This window comes from Anopheles aquasalis, chromosome 3, assembly GCF_943734665.1.
Source record: "Anopheles aquasalis chromosome 3, idAnoAquaMG_Q_19, whole genome shotgun sequence".
Classification (NCBI taxonomy): Eukaryota; Metazoa; Arthropoda; class Insecta; order Diptera; family Culicidae; genus Anopheles; species Anopheles aquasalis.
This window is the reverse complement of record NC_064878.1, coordinates 20,849,096-20,865,059: the sequence shown is the minus strand read 5'-3', so window position 1 is coordinate 20,865,059 and position 15,964 is coordinate 20,849,096. Positions and strand designations below refer to the sequence as shown.

General features: G+C 48.7%; 1 protein-coding gene across 2 annotated transcripts in view; it reads left to right on the top strand.

Annotated features, from left to right (window-relative positions):
• The window catches only part of LOC126577881 (calmodulin), a 34,315-nt gene that overhangs the window by 11,459 nt on the left and 6,892 nt on the right, over positions 1 to 15,964 (top strand). For both annotated transcript variants that reach the window (XR_007608361.1, XM_050239885.1), the window contains exon 4: positions 14,193 to 14,435. Coding sequence is in view for 1 of the 2 variants with exons in the window: in XM_050239885.1 (XP_050095842.1) it covers positions 14,193 to 14,435 (243 nt within the window). In the remaining variant the exon portion in view is untranslated. The remainder of the gene's footprint in view (positions 1 to 14,192; positions 14,436 to 15,964) is intronic.

Genomic DNA, 15,964 nt, shown 5'->3' with positions numbered 1-15,964 from the left:
ATCATAAATGCATGATCACATTAACAGAAGAAAGTTGATTATGTAGCAGTCACGGCTGTGTGTAATGATCTCCGGATTGTTTATTCTGTCTCTCTTTCTAATCCCTTGATCCACAAGCGCTGTGTCCGGTGTAGGATCCGCTAATTGTGTCCTCCGCTACTAATACCTTAATGACGATATCATTTTTCATGCCTCGCCCATGCAGCAGTAGTAGTAGCAGCAGCAGCAGCCCTCAAGGTCCTCACTTTCCCGCCCGCCCAACCGGTGGGTCGTTATCTCTGTTTTGCCAAAGTTTATTCATGATACCGAAAGATAAGAAATTAGTTTCATTTTCTTTTTCGTGCAACCGGTAGCCAGAGGAGTGTTTTCCATGCTCCTCCCCCTGGTATTGTGCAGCTGGCCAAACCGAATGCCGCTGGTGGTGGAAGGTCGACGCTGCTGGCTGAATGGTTTGGTGTCTTCGCTGCGGTGTCTATTCCGGATCATCCTTCAAGGAGAGAAAATAAATGAGATCAATTTGTTCTCATTAATTTCGAAGGCTCGAGTTAACCTAGCCTGAGGCCACCGGACCGTCGTGGGCAAGGGAGGTAGGGCAGGCAGAGGCAATTCGTTACAGTTGCCATCTCATTGTGTGTTGGCACTTTGGTTCCGTGTTGGTTTTTTGCGGAGTAATTGTCGGATTCCTTATTTTCATTATACTTGATCCCTTCGCCATTGATCCGATGTTGAGGCTTTTCTTGAACGAAGAGCAGTAGCTTCAGTTACGTCAACCAGCCGACGGAACATTCCAACTCCCTAGAAGAAAACGAAACATGACTTACACATTATATCTAGGACATCGGCTTAATCCCTCGCCTGGACTAGAAACATTTGCTTTATTTCCCACCAAAAAGGTATTATCCTCTACGGTTTGCTACAGCGCTACAACTTCAACGCATCAACGAATCCCCAAAGGCAAACACAATCTGTTTGTCGCATCAAAAAGGCATGAAATAACGTTACTTGGAACGTTCTGGAATTCAGCACCTGGTGGAAGGAATGAATCTCGCTCTGGGTTTCCCTCTCGGAAGCGCGAGCCAAGGCCCTTTGCTGGCTGGCTGTGCCATCGTTACACCACACCACGATGCAAAGGTGTGTTACATGCAAAGCAGAGCCATGGTCTGGGCTCGTTTGCTTATTTGGTAGTGGTGCTGCAGGCGCGCTGACTGGTGCTTTTGAGAGCTGTAACATTATCCCTGTACAAAACACACACCCATGAAGAAGGAGAACTTCCGAGAGGCCGAGAGGGATTTTCCAGTTTCGAAAACGGAACCACACACAGGATTTGAAGCCACCGCCCTATACACACACACTGGGGAGATGTATTGATTGGATGGTGAGAGAGGACCAGTGAAGGGGGGCCAGTCCCTAATGGAGACGCCCTTTCGACGTCGTGGACATATGATGGATGGAAATGTTGGTTGTCTCGAGAACTTCGAGAACTCCATCATGACTTTACCAGTACATTGCTTCTGTGGGTGGTTGTGTGTCAATCCTTTTTTTTTTCAATTCCAACGTGTTCTGCTGGTTACTGCTAGACGTTTGTTGGATGTTAGCCCCACAGCTATCCGATACGGTTTCGCGGTTGCTTGACATTCCATGGGACCCGTATTTAACTTTTTCGGGGATGATATTTGCAAAACTTTTCTTGAACTTCTTTGCTCGGCAACAAAATTAGAGCGATGGCGGATGTGCAACGGTGTTCGATACTAGGGAGAATGTGTTAGTATCATCGTGCTCACATTACATTGTTCTAAAGCAAAGCGCAACAGTGTGTCCTCGAAAAGGTAAGACACGATGTGGTTCAGCAGCAGGAAAGGGGGTTGGAGGGGCGAATATCGATCGCGCTCCCCTCTTCGTACGCTTCCACCTTCCTCCCGCTATCAACCTGCCCGGAACGGTAGCAGCAATTCCGAAAAAGGTAGCAGCAACAGTAGCACAGCTACACGCTACTCTGGGCGCTGCTGAGCTCTGGAGAAAGAGAGCGTGTTCGGCGTTTGTAGTGCGCACGCCCATCGCTGCTATGGTAGTAGCCACAGCCACAGCAGTAGTGCCCTGGCTGCACCAACACAAACCGGAGGATCCGACCACAATCGGCAGTAGAATGGTTCTGAGAGCGTGAGAGGGGGACCCTAGGGTGGTGGTCTGCAGGATGAGAGAGGATGCGCTGACCTAAAAGCTCTCTTTACCTACCTGATAGGATACTAGCGTGTAATTAGTAGCGAAGCTCCGGTTTCGCTTGTATGCGTCTGTTGCGACCGAGGCAAATCTCGGTGTTTACTTGCAAATGCAAATCACGGAACACAAAAACACACACTTCTGCCTGTGCTGTGTGTAGCCGTCCATCACATACAACCTGGGCTCGCTCTCTCTCTCCCAGGGTATACTCTGCTTTATCTAAGCAGCAACAATTTATGGTGATAGCAAACACACAGAAGACATCATACACATAACACCGGAGAGCGTGTGTGTTGGTATCCGGGATTGGGAAAAGCTTTCTGCATTGCCAGGCGCGGGCGGGCACACCTGGTTTGGTTCGTCGACAGGCTGGTTCGCTAATCGCAGCGAAGGTCTGGCATCCCTGGAGTTTGGTTCTCTGGTGCTCACTCTCACTAGCTGTCCTCCCACTGTGTGGACCCTCGCCGGACCTTACACCAGTCATAATCCTCGTCAGTGTTTGTGCGCGTTGCTGTAGCTGCGCAATATGGCGCGGCGCACTCTGCTGCATTTGGAGGCGAACATGGCGAAAGGCCTTTGAATGGTGGCCGGTCGCGAAGCGTCCATACACGGGAAAGGCACGTTCTTCCGATAAAAAAATGAAATAGAAGTCCACCTCTCACGTTGTTGACGTTTTGATGACTTCTCGAAACCGATTCGAGCACGGAGAGGAGACCAATCGTCGTCGCCATCGCTTGGTCGCCTTCTTTTCTGCGGCAAGGCCTACGAGCTTCAAATCAATGCTCTGGGCCGCAGATGAGTTTTTCTTTTGAAATGGAAATTCCTCATATATTGCGTCTGTTTGCGATATAATTGTGCTGCACACGTAAACGGATCACCAGCCTTTGATTAGAATTTTCCCGATTTTTTACGCACAAAATTGGGCTAGGGCGAATAAGTTAAGTTGATGGATTTATGGAATGAATGAGTGATGAAAAACCTCTTTTTTTCTGTTGCACAGTTCATTCATTTGCCGTCTCATTGTTGCGTTATGTGTATTTGGCTGAATAGCACAAGCTTCTCTTCCGTGCGCAGTTGGGCGCCTCCATCGCGATCCTCACGTATTTTTCACGTACGTCACTGACGTTTGCTCATGGATTCGGACGTCAGCGACCACGTCGTTTACCACACAATGTGCCGTTGGTCAATAGGAATTCGTTTTCATTACTTCGTTCGTTCCAGAATGATAAGCGGGGCGGAGGATAGGGTGCCCCCCCCCCCCCAACCCTGGGGCGGGGGTGTAGTGTTTTTTTCGTGGTTTTCCCCAACCGTGATGGAATCAAAAGCGTTCGAGGTCCTTCCGCGAACGGTAAATTGTAGCAAGAATGTTTATAGTATTTTGGGAAACAATCAAAAAACCGGCCACAAAAGAAGGGATGAAAAATGGAACACGACCTAAAATTGTTCATTGTTGCGCGCTGTCCGTTTTCCGCGAAAAGAAAATGTTGCAAAAAAAAGGGGGCAGGAGCGGGCAATGGATGAACACATTGTTTTCATTTGTTTGTTGCCCCAGAAAACCTTCCCCGAAAGGCGTTTGTGTGGCACTGCCTGGCTCCTCGAATCCCCAGCAGAGTTCGGACTGTCTCCCGGGTTCCGGTGCCGTCCATCTTGTTGAGCGCCAACTATCATACACCCTCACTCTTGGACCACCGCCACCTTCATGACAACGGCCTAATTTTCTCCTTTTGAGACGTAGCTCGCTCGGTGCTGTGGCCTGCTTCACGACTCCAGCCAGGGTCGTCATTACCAACGTGTCGTCTTGGTCGGGGTTTTGGGCTGGTTTGTTGGGGATCCTTGGACGCGCACACCGAACACCAACACTGGAGGAGGCCGCTTGCGTCCCTTGTTTGGGTCGATAAAATGGTCCCGGTCTAGCGCAAGGCTCGCTGTGTGTATTCGTTCGATGGCAGCGACTAATGTTTGGACGAAAATAATGCCCCCGTCCTATAGGGGGCAAGAGAGACCTCGCATTACGATAATGAGTTGAGGAATAGAAAAACTAAACATTCTTACCAATTCTTTCTCACATACCCAGCAAACGTTCTCCATTTTCTTCGCTGGATTGGATGGATTTAATTTATGGAGGCGGATGATGAAGGCAAAAGGTGAACGGTTGCTCACAGGAAGACAAGCACAGACAGCAGCAGCACCACACCTTGGAGGAATCTATTTGCTTTTGCCACATCAGTCGCTCGCTCGGCTGTCCTTAATGCTCTATTGATTTTTTAGGATGTTCGCTATCCAAATTCCATGGACATGAGTTTTCTCGCGGTCGAGCAGTGCTGTTATCTTGCTGGTTAGCGATAGAAAAAAAAAGGGAAAAGGGACACATCATCGATCAGTTTGACGTTTTATATTGGAGGTCCAATTTGTCGGAAGCCACAATTTGTCACATCGCTCTCCCTTCCTCTACCCAGTCTCCAAAAGGGACTGGTTACCGGTAGTTTATGCTGGGTCCCCGGTTTTAGCTGTGTGCGTGCCTCCGCACCGTTATGTCGCATCGTTAAAGACGGATTTTTTCTTGTCTTATCAGCATGTGTAAATGGAAAGTCATTTGCGAACACGCAATCCCCCCCGTACCACAGCCACGCCGCCAGTGACGATGGAACTTTGAAAAACGAGCTGTGCTTGGCCTTGGTGCCGAGAGAGTAAGTGTTGGGGAAGCGAAAAACGATTCGAAAGCAAAATAAAAAAAAACCGTATAGCTGGTAGTGAAGAGCCGAAGTGGATTATCGTAGTGAGTCGCTTGGGAGCGCACGAACATAAAATGGGAACGTCCCCATCATCTAGCCGCCCTCCATTGCCGGGCGCACAGGGCTGCGATTTGTTACCATATATAGAGGAAGCGCCATGCGATGCCCGTACGTACCGTAACCGACACGGTCAGCAGCAGCACGGATACGGTCCGTGGGATCCTCCGGGGACAGATAGTCACGGGGGACACATCCAGCGTATGAGCTTTCGGTTAAGTCGATCTTTTATCACGAACTTTTCGGTCCGGCTTTGGCTTCCACTCCTTCTCTTCCGGTTTCGGAGGCCAAGATGTTTGTTGCCGTGGACGTGTAGTGTAGTCAACGGTTATTTACGATGGATGTTCTCCGGTCCGCTGTCGAAATGAAGTAATTTACAACTTACGTAAGGAGCGGAGGAGTGTAATACCTAGCGAGTCTAGTTTGTCTGCACTCTTCCCTCCTATGTTTTAGCTTGTAGAGAAGAGACCATTCGTGACTTCCGTCTTCTCGTCGTCCCTCAGCAATCGCTCGTTTGTTCGCTTTGCTAGTGACGCAATAAAGATACGAAGGATCTGGCCTGGATAGTACAGACACACTCCGGCTCTGGGCTCTGGGATATTTGAAAGGCGGAGAGAAATGGCTTTGCATTTTGCTGGCTGCTGCAGAGCAAGCTACTAAATGAGCTACTGGCTGGAAATAATACAAAAGGAAGAGGAAAAAGCGGCGGGATGCACTTGTATGCACATGCCAGAGTGGCGTCCACATTTTCCGGAAGTAGTTTCCGTAGACAATGGAGTGCAGGAACGTAGCAGCAGCAGCAGCAGCAGCAGCAGCAGCAGCAACAGCGCATTGATGTATGTAAGAGAAGGATGGATTTCTCTCACTTTTTCTCCTCCGGAACGCAGTTGAATGCAGTTTTATATGAGGTGATGCTACGGCGGGATGGCTTCGACAACTCGATTTACCGCTGCTGCCATCAACAACAAGGAGGAGCCAACTGCCGAAAACCTGGACTCGCTCTCTGTTGTATGCTGCTGCTGCTGTGCTGCTGTGCTGTGGGGTATACCAGGCGACTCCATCACACTCCGTACGTTGGGATGAAACTTTCGAACCCCCCGGAAGCACGAAGAGGAGAGTTGGGTTGGACGTTTTTGTTGGTTGGATAATTTTAATCATGGAGTGTACCGCCGTGTACCCCGCGGTGCTTCCTGTTTTTCGTGTGCACGCTTGGATACCCGGAAACCGGAACGGTTTTTGTGAGAAGGATGCGCACGGAGATGACTTTTTATGATGTTTCATAACTTTTGGCCTGGCCGTGGGATTGGTTTTCGGTTTTTGCAAGTAGCGGCAGCACCAGCAACAGCAACCAGGATATACCACGCCTTTATTGGTCGAGTAATTGGTTCGCATAAGTCTGGCAACCGTGGGAGGCGGGACGTAACATTTTATGCGTTTTAATAATTATCTCTAGTCATTAATGTGATGATGGGTCGGTCGGTCGGGTAAGTGATAATCTCTCGTACCAACTGGTGCTTTTGGGTCATAAAATGAATTTCAACTCCTCCTAAGCGCCTTTCGGCTTCTGCTTTTTGGATTGAAGGCGACGGAGTGGGGTGGGGAGCGCACAAGCACGGTTTGGCAGCAAAAGCTCTTATCAGGCATTCCAAGCACGTTCACTGTGCTCGGGAGATGATGTGCTCGCAGGATAAGAATTTCCGCACGATGAGCTCCCGGACAAATATGGAAAAGTGTCCACTTCCGTTGGTAATGTATGAGGCGTTTTCTGCAGTAGCACAGAAAAAGAGCATACCATCACACCAACCACCTCTTTCTGTGCCTAATCGGGATGATCAGCAGAGGAGAGACTGGAACCGTGTGTGGAATGTGTTGACCACCTCATCACCATCACACCCTTTCGCCTGAGGTCTGTTTTCCTGTGTTGATTACGCAAAAATATAAAGAATCATCAACAACAGGCCAGTGTAAAGTGATAGCCGTTAGAGCCTTGACAACAACAAGGCTCTGCTGTCGTTGATGCTGATCCTGATGCCCCAATAAGTTGGTAGCAAGGGAGCAGCAGGACTGTGCCCAGTCTCCAACCAGTTTGCTGTTGCTGGTGGTGTTGTTGTTGTGGTGTGGTGGCCATGATATGCGGTCGCCTTACCCTCGTTTGGATGACGACACACGTAACCTTTCTATTCCCTCGAGGGGTAAGAAAGGGATTGGTTATAGCACTATGTGTCCCTCTTTCCTTTTTTCTCCGAGTTACGCGTATATATGTGCCGGTGGGGGTGCGGTGCGTATGTGCGACCCGGAGCGTCCGGAGAAATCCGTGCCACGAGTAACTGTCACGTACGGATAATAATGCTGGTGATGGCGACGGAGGTGGCAGTTGCCGGTTCCTTGCTGATACCCTCTCGAGATCTGCCGCCCTGCGATCAGGCCAGCATTATTTGCCGATGCCCAGACGGCCGGTTGGTTTGTTGAAGGCGTCCTTCGGTATTCACCTGGCCTCGGCATGAGATATACTGTTCGTGACAGTCTATCCCGTCTCAGGGGTTTCACGCACACCACAAGGGGTCAGCAAATGATGCAGCGCTGGCGAGACTCCCCTAGACAGCCAAAGGGATGCTTGTTCGCCTGTCAGTAGCAGCAACAGCAGCAGCAGTAGACGTTGTTGTAGGTTGATCGTGATATGACGGGCCTTTGGCCACGGGTTTTCTGGAGTTTTTAAAAACCTTGGCAATGTGTCTACTGCCGTTAAAGACACCATTAAAAACATGAAAAATTAATGGAATGATGTACATTTTCCTTCATTTTATGAAACTCATGGCATGGAACTTAGCTTACAGCATTCAAACTTTAAGAATTTCTTTCTAAAAAAATGAAATATTTTGCCTAGTCCATAGAAAGGTAAAATACACCAACTCCGGGGTGTTCCCCGCAATGTCGTAAATGGAATTTTGCGCCCTTGCTTGCTTGCGTCTCCTTACCCCCCAATGCATTGGTATCACACAATGCTCGAACACAAGTCCGTTCGCTGACGATTACGTCAATGCATGGCCACGGTTCTAGGCGGTGACGCTGGCTGTGGCAGTGTGGTCTGTTGGTTTTAATGATTTGCTGTTCTTGTTTGCCTATATCTGCCACATTTTTTGGGTTCTTGCTCTCGCTCACACTAGCCCAACGCTACAAGATCTTCCAGCGTTTGTAGCGTTATCTATTGCGCACGAACAAGTCCAGTATCCAGCATCTTTGAAGGTCTGTTGTGTCAACTAGAGAGGGCGTAGCTTCGTTCTGTCTGAGAACTGGTTACAAACGAAAGGGAAGAGATAATATTTGACCAGTAGTCAACCAATTACTATTTCGAGCTATTGATTAACAAATGTACGTTTCACAATGAACGATAATGCATTTAAATTGAGTATGAATGGAATTTGAAATCCAACATTTTTCAATTTTCAATTCAATCTATGATAAGATTTTTATTTGCATTCAAATGGTTCTTTCCAATAAGTAGTACCTCCATTTTCATCCAGCCATTCCACCCACGGACAATACAAAGTAGATGAAAGGAGCTTCAAGTTTAAAGGCTGCGATAGACATCGCTGTCCATCCAAGCACGAAACGAACTCCTTTCGTTCTTAAGCAATATGGAAAAGAGTTTTCCCTTTCCCATCGGCGGGCAATAGTTCCTTTATCAATCGTATTTTTTCTGAATTGCTTACTTCAATTGCGGGGCGATAAGAGGTCAAAGTGCAATGTTTGAGGTGGGGGGAGGGCAAATAAACTCCATCCAGATCGAGTGGTCTAGTCTTGTGTCCATAATAATATTCCGTTGGTATTTTTCTTTAGCTATCGCTATTATTGCGCTTTCAAAGAGAGAAAACGAAAAAGAGGAGTGTTTGCCTTTGGCTAAAGTTGCCTGCCGTTCAAGCGAATTCCTTCGTCTCTTGCCACCAGCACGGAGTATCGCGGGTGCAGGTTGAACGAGGTCAGTAAAGCAATGATGATGGAATTCAATTTTCCACTCATAACCCGCGATGGCCGCAATCGAATTCCCCTTTTTGTAGTCCAACGAAAAAACAAATGTATAAGGCAAAAGAGCTGTTGTGCACTCGAAGAGGAGCGCGCCAGCTATCCAGACTCGTTGGTAAAGTTTTTCTCGTTCGCTGCGAAAAGCATCATGGAGAAGAGAGCAATAACTACTTTAAAGTTTAACTTGGAACTGTTGTGCAGTTGGTCGAACTGTTTGTTCTTTTAAGTCACTTTTCACATTCGCTGCGAAATGTTGATTTATACTTCTTGCTAGCTTGCTCTAGCAGTAAACCAAAATTTGCATTCAAATAACCAACCTTCACATGGATCCAGATCCTTGTGCCAACTTGCACGCTCCCGGATGCCAGTTGATTTATCTTTTATTATCTTGGAAGCAGAATCACGATTAATCTCCGAGATTCGCTCAAGGTCGCCTTATAGAGACGCTTCTTCATAGCAATAGACATCTATTACTGATAGTCCTGCCACCGGACAGGAGTCACGATCCTTATTTTAATGTATCGCCTTTGCCAGGGTGAACCGTTATTGCCCTTTAGCCTTGGGAGGAGATACCATATGTTTTACTGGGCGTCCCAAATCGAAGGGTAGCACCTATTACCTGTGCATTTGTCCTAGACTGTCACGAAACCGCAAGAATAGAGCCGCTTCGCACATTTTTCTTTCCTTCCCTTTATGAACCATCCATAAATAATATCCCTAGCAGACACGCCGAGAGAGTCAACACATAAAAAGGATAACAGTGAGATTTATGATGGCATTAGCAGGACGCGAAGGAGAGCTACAACGCGCTCCCTCCGTGGCCAGCCCGCGGTGGCATGCTAAAAGGGTTTTATGAGACGTTTTATGAAACGATTATTTGGTCCGTGTGCGCGCGTGTGTAGTTTGGACTGTCTTTGGTGAGAAAACATCGTAGTAGCTGCTAGTAGACACTACCACGACCAACCTTTCCTTGCCGCACACGGCATCATAATCCTGGTATTCCTCCGCGCGGTGTTCGTAAATCTAAAAAGTTGGTGATAAGTTTACGTGTCACCGTCGCCGCCGCCGCCGCTGCCACCGCTTGATATGAGTGGGGATTCCCTTGGATTTGAAATTCATATTTATCGTGGACCACCTCCACTACCAACGAGTTTGTAATCGATTTTATCCGCCGCCCATGGACATGCGATGCCGAATGGATTCCGAATGGAAATGTATATTTATTGCCCGCCTCCAAGGCATCGAGCTTTTTTACGCATCGAATTGCTTACATTTTGTTCTGTTGGTTGTTTTGTGGCAAGCGAAAGAATGCTTGCTCGGAGAACTATGTGTCTCTGTCATCCCTCTTCACCACCATCCCGTCCCCTTTCCATGTTATGTTTGTGCCGCGATGAATACGCAAAGTCACTGTGTCTAGCATAACTTTTCGGCATGTGTAGCAGTTGGAGGGAGCGCCTGTTTTATGGTTTCGAAGGTCTTTCCCACCAAACAAACTCTTTTTATCGCGGATTTCCATCGCAACCGACGCGTCCCTCGCACCGCCGGATGACATTTAACATTTTTTTTTGTGGTGGTCTTACGAGCGACGCGCCGACGATCATTGTTCATCCTCGATGGCGGTGACATTGGATTTTCTGTCGCATTTCTGCTGTTCCTCTTGTGCCCCCCCCCCCCCCCCCCCCCCCCGCCTCCACACTTATTGCTGACGACTGGTTGACGCCCAATTGGCGAAGCGAAGAGCGCCTTTCGGTGATGACATCAGAGAGAGGAGAGTGTTTGCGGCATCGAAACGAGTCGAGTGGAAAATGGGGACATTCCAGGCCTCCCGTTAGTATCGGCGTCCTTCAGCAAATGACACTTACTATTACTATCCGACCAACCGATCGCGCACCACAATACCACCGATGCCGGGCACACGCATACGCATGGATGACGGAAAGTTCCGATGTGGCAATCACGCTAGTTTGCCATAAAATGTGGTCTCCTCACCCTCCATCCCACTTCCGGTGCCCGCTACATCCTAACACACGCATACAACACATTACAATAAATTTGTGATCCTCTCACTCTCCCTCTCTCTCTCTCTCTCGTCCTTTGGCCCCCAAAGCTTTGACCTTTAGTTTGGGTTGAATAGTGGGTGAGCCAGCGCATAAGAGGCTTGCCACGAAAACCACATTCATTTGTGCGTCTGCCCCCTCCACCATACTCTTCCCGAGCGAATGGGGAAGGGTAAAACTATTATGATTTCCGTTGGCCTCTTTCTAGACTCTTGCAGAGGGAGGTGGAGAGAGCGAAAGGGGACGAATGTGTCTGAAAGTGGTTCAATTTCGGACACATCATCCCCAAGAAGGAGTCTCGAATAGTGTTGTGTGCTTGCTAACGGAATCAAGAGGGTGCGCTATGAATGTCCTTAAGAGAGGGGAGCTTGGGAAACTAACCACCACCAACAGGAGGAGGAGGAGGAGTAGGAGATGCTTTAGCGGCGGTCTAGATAATGGATAAAGTTTGGTTTGGAAAGAAAGCGGCTCACCAACGCTACAACTCGTCCACCTCTACCATGAGATATTGTCGAGGATCTGCCAATCAAGGATGAATGTGAAAAGCTTCTCCTAGACCGCCCATGTACAACCAGCAGAGTGTCCTTAGACTCTGCTAACCCCCGCCACTACTCCCGATGACTGCGGTTTTGTGGTGGCGGTGGCACCAGGAAGCAATTGAAGTTATGTTGCCCAAGCTTTTACTGGGCGCGGAGCTGATTAGATTGTTTGGTGGAGCAGGAGAAGGGTAAGAGTGCTTGATCCCGGGTTGTTTCCGACTTTTTGCGTCCTAACTACTGGATGAGAGGATCAAGGTTTCCCGATTAGCAGTATGTGTGGGCTTTGGTGTGTAGCGGTTGCTTACTTTTTGCTACAATTTTTCCCCTTCCTTTAGCGGTCCATTCATTCTTGCACATGGAACTGAGAACTAATTAAGAATTTTCTGCTTTGTACAGCTTTGTGGTCACAAGTCATTAGCTCTGTTCTCTCTCTCGCTCTCGTTGCGCTCGGCAAATGGGACGAACATAAGTTTGGTGTGATTTATGTTGTGGTTGAGATGGGTTGCAACACAGAAAACATGTACGATTAGGTTCTGGTTATCAATATTAGTTGATTGGAAATCATAAATCAAACTCCAGCTCAGTGTTAGATCCAATAAAGTAAATTTTTAATATGGAAATGTATGCCGATGGTTGAGGTTCTCCATTCTCCATTCTGCTATATGAAGTGCGAGTATGGTGGCCAGCCTTGACAAACTCCCACAGCACCTCGGCACTAGCGCATTATTGATTAGATGGATGGCCGGTGCGGCGGAGTGGTCGTTCGTTGCCATAATGAATAAAGGATGGTGAAACATAGCGCCACCAATCGGATCAAGAAATAAAATCATGCAAGAAAACAACAGCGCCCCTTGGCGCGGGATGAATAGCAGCAGGAACTCAGGCAAGAGACGGCGACATCACAGAGGGGAGTGAGAGCAACAGAGAGACTGACACGGAGAGAGAAAAAAGGAGAGAGTGGTTAGGAAAAGGTGTTCAATCAGGCTTTCCATCGGCCTTTGATTAATAATTCAGGCGAGAGAACGCCTCAGGTGTTGAAGAAACTTGTACACCCGTTGCTTCTGCTACACGCTACGACGAGAGGTGTACAGGGTTAGCACGGAAGAAAGACACAGCAGCAGCATGTTGGCATCGTCGTGTTGTTGGTTTAACTTTCACGGACAGTCCTGTCGGTCCTCGTCGGTTGCCGCTGCGCTGTTGTGTGTTGTATGGTGTCCTTCACAATAACATCTGAATATACTTCGATTACTTTAGCCACAAAGAAGCATCTCCCTTTTGCGCTGGGGTCCCAGCTTCTTCTCCAGCGTGGGTTCTTATCTGTGCTTATCCTGTTGATGTCCGCTTAGGCTCTCGGCTTCGGCGCTGGCACTGCGGGGAATTCACATAATTTTCATTTATTTATGGGCAAACCCCCCGAGCACGCATATAATGCACGCACAGCGGCGGTGGCGGCGGCGGCACCACCGGATATTAGAAAGGCCCACGGTGTCCTCATTTTACTCATGGGTCTCACTGGAGACGGTTGCTTCAGGCGCAGGCAGGCATCAGGGAAATCGAGCTCCCAAGGCCTCTCTATGGGGCTGCGCTCGTTGCTGTTGTGTGCCTGAGCATGATTCTCGGCGATTCATAAAATATGTAATACGCTTTGCCGAGTTTGTCAGGGGAAAATATTGCCAATGGCCGCGTCGTTTTCGGATCGGCCTTGCCCTGCCTGCTTATCAAATAAACATGCGTATTTGTGCTTTTCCATTTCAAGTGCAAAATGCTGATCCTCCCTTTCTTCTCTTCAGTTTGTTGCAACGTTTTGATGATCCGAAGAATCCTCCTTTCCTTGGAGCTCTGTGAAATTGTGTAAACATGGACGGATCTGTTCTTTTGAGGAGGTAAAGCAAAGCGTAGAGCAACGAGCTATCACTTCTCGTACTGCTTGAGGTGTATTTGTACAGGGGGCATTGTCTTTCCGATTGTGCTCCTGGATTTTGCGCTACAGGATTACAAAATGTCTGTGGAATTAGTTATTAGAAATGGCCCAAAAGCACCGAACGTCCATCAACACGCGGGGTATTTTCAGGAGTTCAGAGGGAGAAGCGCGTGCTGCTCCTATTTATGATTGAAAGATGTTTCGGCGAAACGTTTCGCAATGGAATTAGCGAGAACTGTTTTCATATTAACGATGACGCGCCAGGAATGCTGTCGAGCGCGAACTAGAAGACCGACGGAACGGCACAACCACGGGCGGGCAGACCGACGGAAAGCAATTTAGAAAATGTTGAATTTGTGGAATCCGGATCCATTCTGCCTGGTGGGTCTGGAGGTAAATGGGGAGGTTCTTGGGGCATTGGCATTGTGTTTCTGCGAAAATTCTTGCCATCTATGTTGTGGAGCTTCTTCATATTGCTCTACACCACCAGCTGCGCGTTCGTCACTCCCCGCTGCTCCGCTAGTGTTTGTCCGTTGCGTCACTTGTGTTTCTTTGACCTTTTTTTTCGCTGGTTATAGCGGGATAGCCAAAAAAAAGCAATAATTCGAATAATATTAACCGTGTTTCTTTCTCTCCTCACTCCTTACAGGCAACGGCACGATCGATTTCCCCGAGTTTCTCACAATGATGGCTCGCAAAATGAAGGACACCGATAGTGAAGAGGAAATCCGGGAGGCATTCCGAGTCTTCGACAAGGATGGCAACGGTTTTATCTCGGCCGCCGAGCTGCGCCACGTCATGACTAATCTCGGCGAGAAGCTAACAGACGAGGAGGTAGATGAGATGATCCGCGAGGCGGACATTGATGGAGATGGCCAGGTTAATTATGAAGGTAAGTCTTTTCTCCCTCCATCTGGTTGGGGCCCTACGGTGGCGGCCTCCGTTTGAACGTTTTGGATTTTTCCTGAAGCGAGGAAAAAAAATGTTTTCCTACAAAAGAATGTCTTGGATCGCGTGTGTGCCTTCGTTTCCTGTTTTATTTTCTTGTAGACAGGTGCTTCACGGTTCCACGGAACATAGCGCCGCAGAAAAGGAAACAGTGACCTCCCGTGATTCCCGGAGGAATGGGTGTGAACGACAAAGAGAGAGAGAGAGCGCCGAGAGGGAGAACAACGCCTTCACCTATTTTATGCGGGCGTAAATCAATTGGCTCTGTTTGATCGATAGAGAAGAGGGGGAGGAGATGATTCGAGCACAACACCTGCCCTGACTTTTGCCATTCGAGCGTCGTTCGTCGTCTCCAAAAGGGAATGATACTGCGCCATCAAAAGTGCGCTCGGAGCACCGTCGCCGCCATACGCCGTGTCAGGGTCATGCTCGTGTGCTGAGGAGTTGCTGCTGCTTGTGGCCCTTTACGCGGGTGGCCCTTCAGCACCCGGGACCTTATTCGGGTTCGACATTGTGTCCTGTCCCGGCCACAAGAAGAAGAAACAAGGCCTCTTACGACAATGACGTTTGATCCGATGGCTGGCACACTCAGCCTGCGCCCGTAACTGCCCATCGACCACAAGGCGCCACCTTTTCCTTCGCCTCGCCCAAATTCTGGTCCTGCACCATGGCCACGGAATAAGGGTTTGGACTTATTCTTTTTTTTGTTGGGAAAATTGAGTGTTTCTGCGGTCGGTGGATGGGCTTTTGGTGTAGCTGCTGCTGCTGCACGATTTTGTGTAACGTTCGAGAACCTTTGACCCTGCTTCTCGGCACGGGTGCCTTTTGGGGTGAGGCCCTTCAGAGCGATGATGAGAAAGGCACATTTCAATCATTTCTTGACATTGCCGCCATCCAAATTCCTTTTCTTCGCTTGCCACCATCATCGCTGATAGTGATGGTTGCTGGAGAGGCCATTCGTGGTATGGCGTGGAAAGCGCTTTGATGTGTTCACAATTGTTTGTACATCCCACTTTCTCATTCCGCGGGTTTAGAGGGGGGGAAGGTGGCCTGTATGTTGTACTTCAAAAGGTTCAAAGCGTCCAGAAGAAGAGTGAGCTCCGTGAAGCGGGAGAGAGGTCCTTTACATGGGCGACGACGGTCTCTACGCCACGTGTCCCGCCCAGTCGCCGTGCAACTCTGCAACCCGTGCGGAAAAGTTAAAATTACGGAAGGTCAGTGATGATGTCAGTTTGCGAGCCGATGCGGTTAGGATGCATATTTGGTGAGGTTTGTTGGCGCGTGAAACTTCATAAAGATCAAAATGAAAATCTACCACTCTGCTGCAGTGAAGGCAAAGTTTGCACTGTTTTGCTGATGATAATCGTTGGTGGCGAGGCATCGTTTAAGGATGATGAATTGCGCTGGCATCGCGGGTGCGTGTTGCATGCGATTCTGGTTGACCTTTGTGCCTTGGCCTGCAGCAGATGTAGC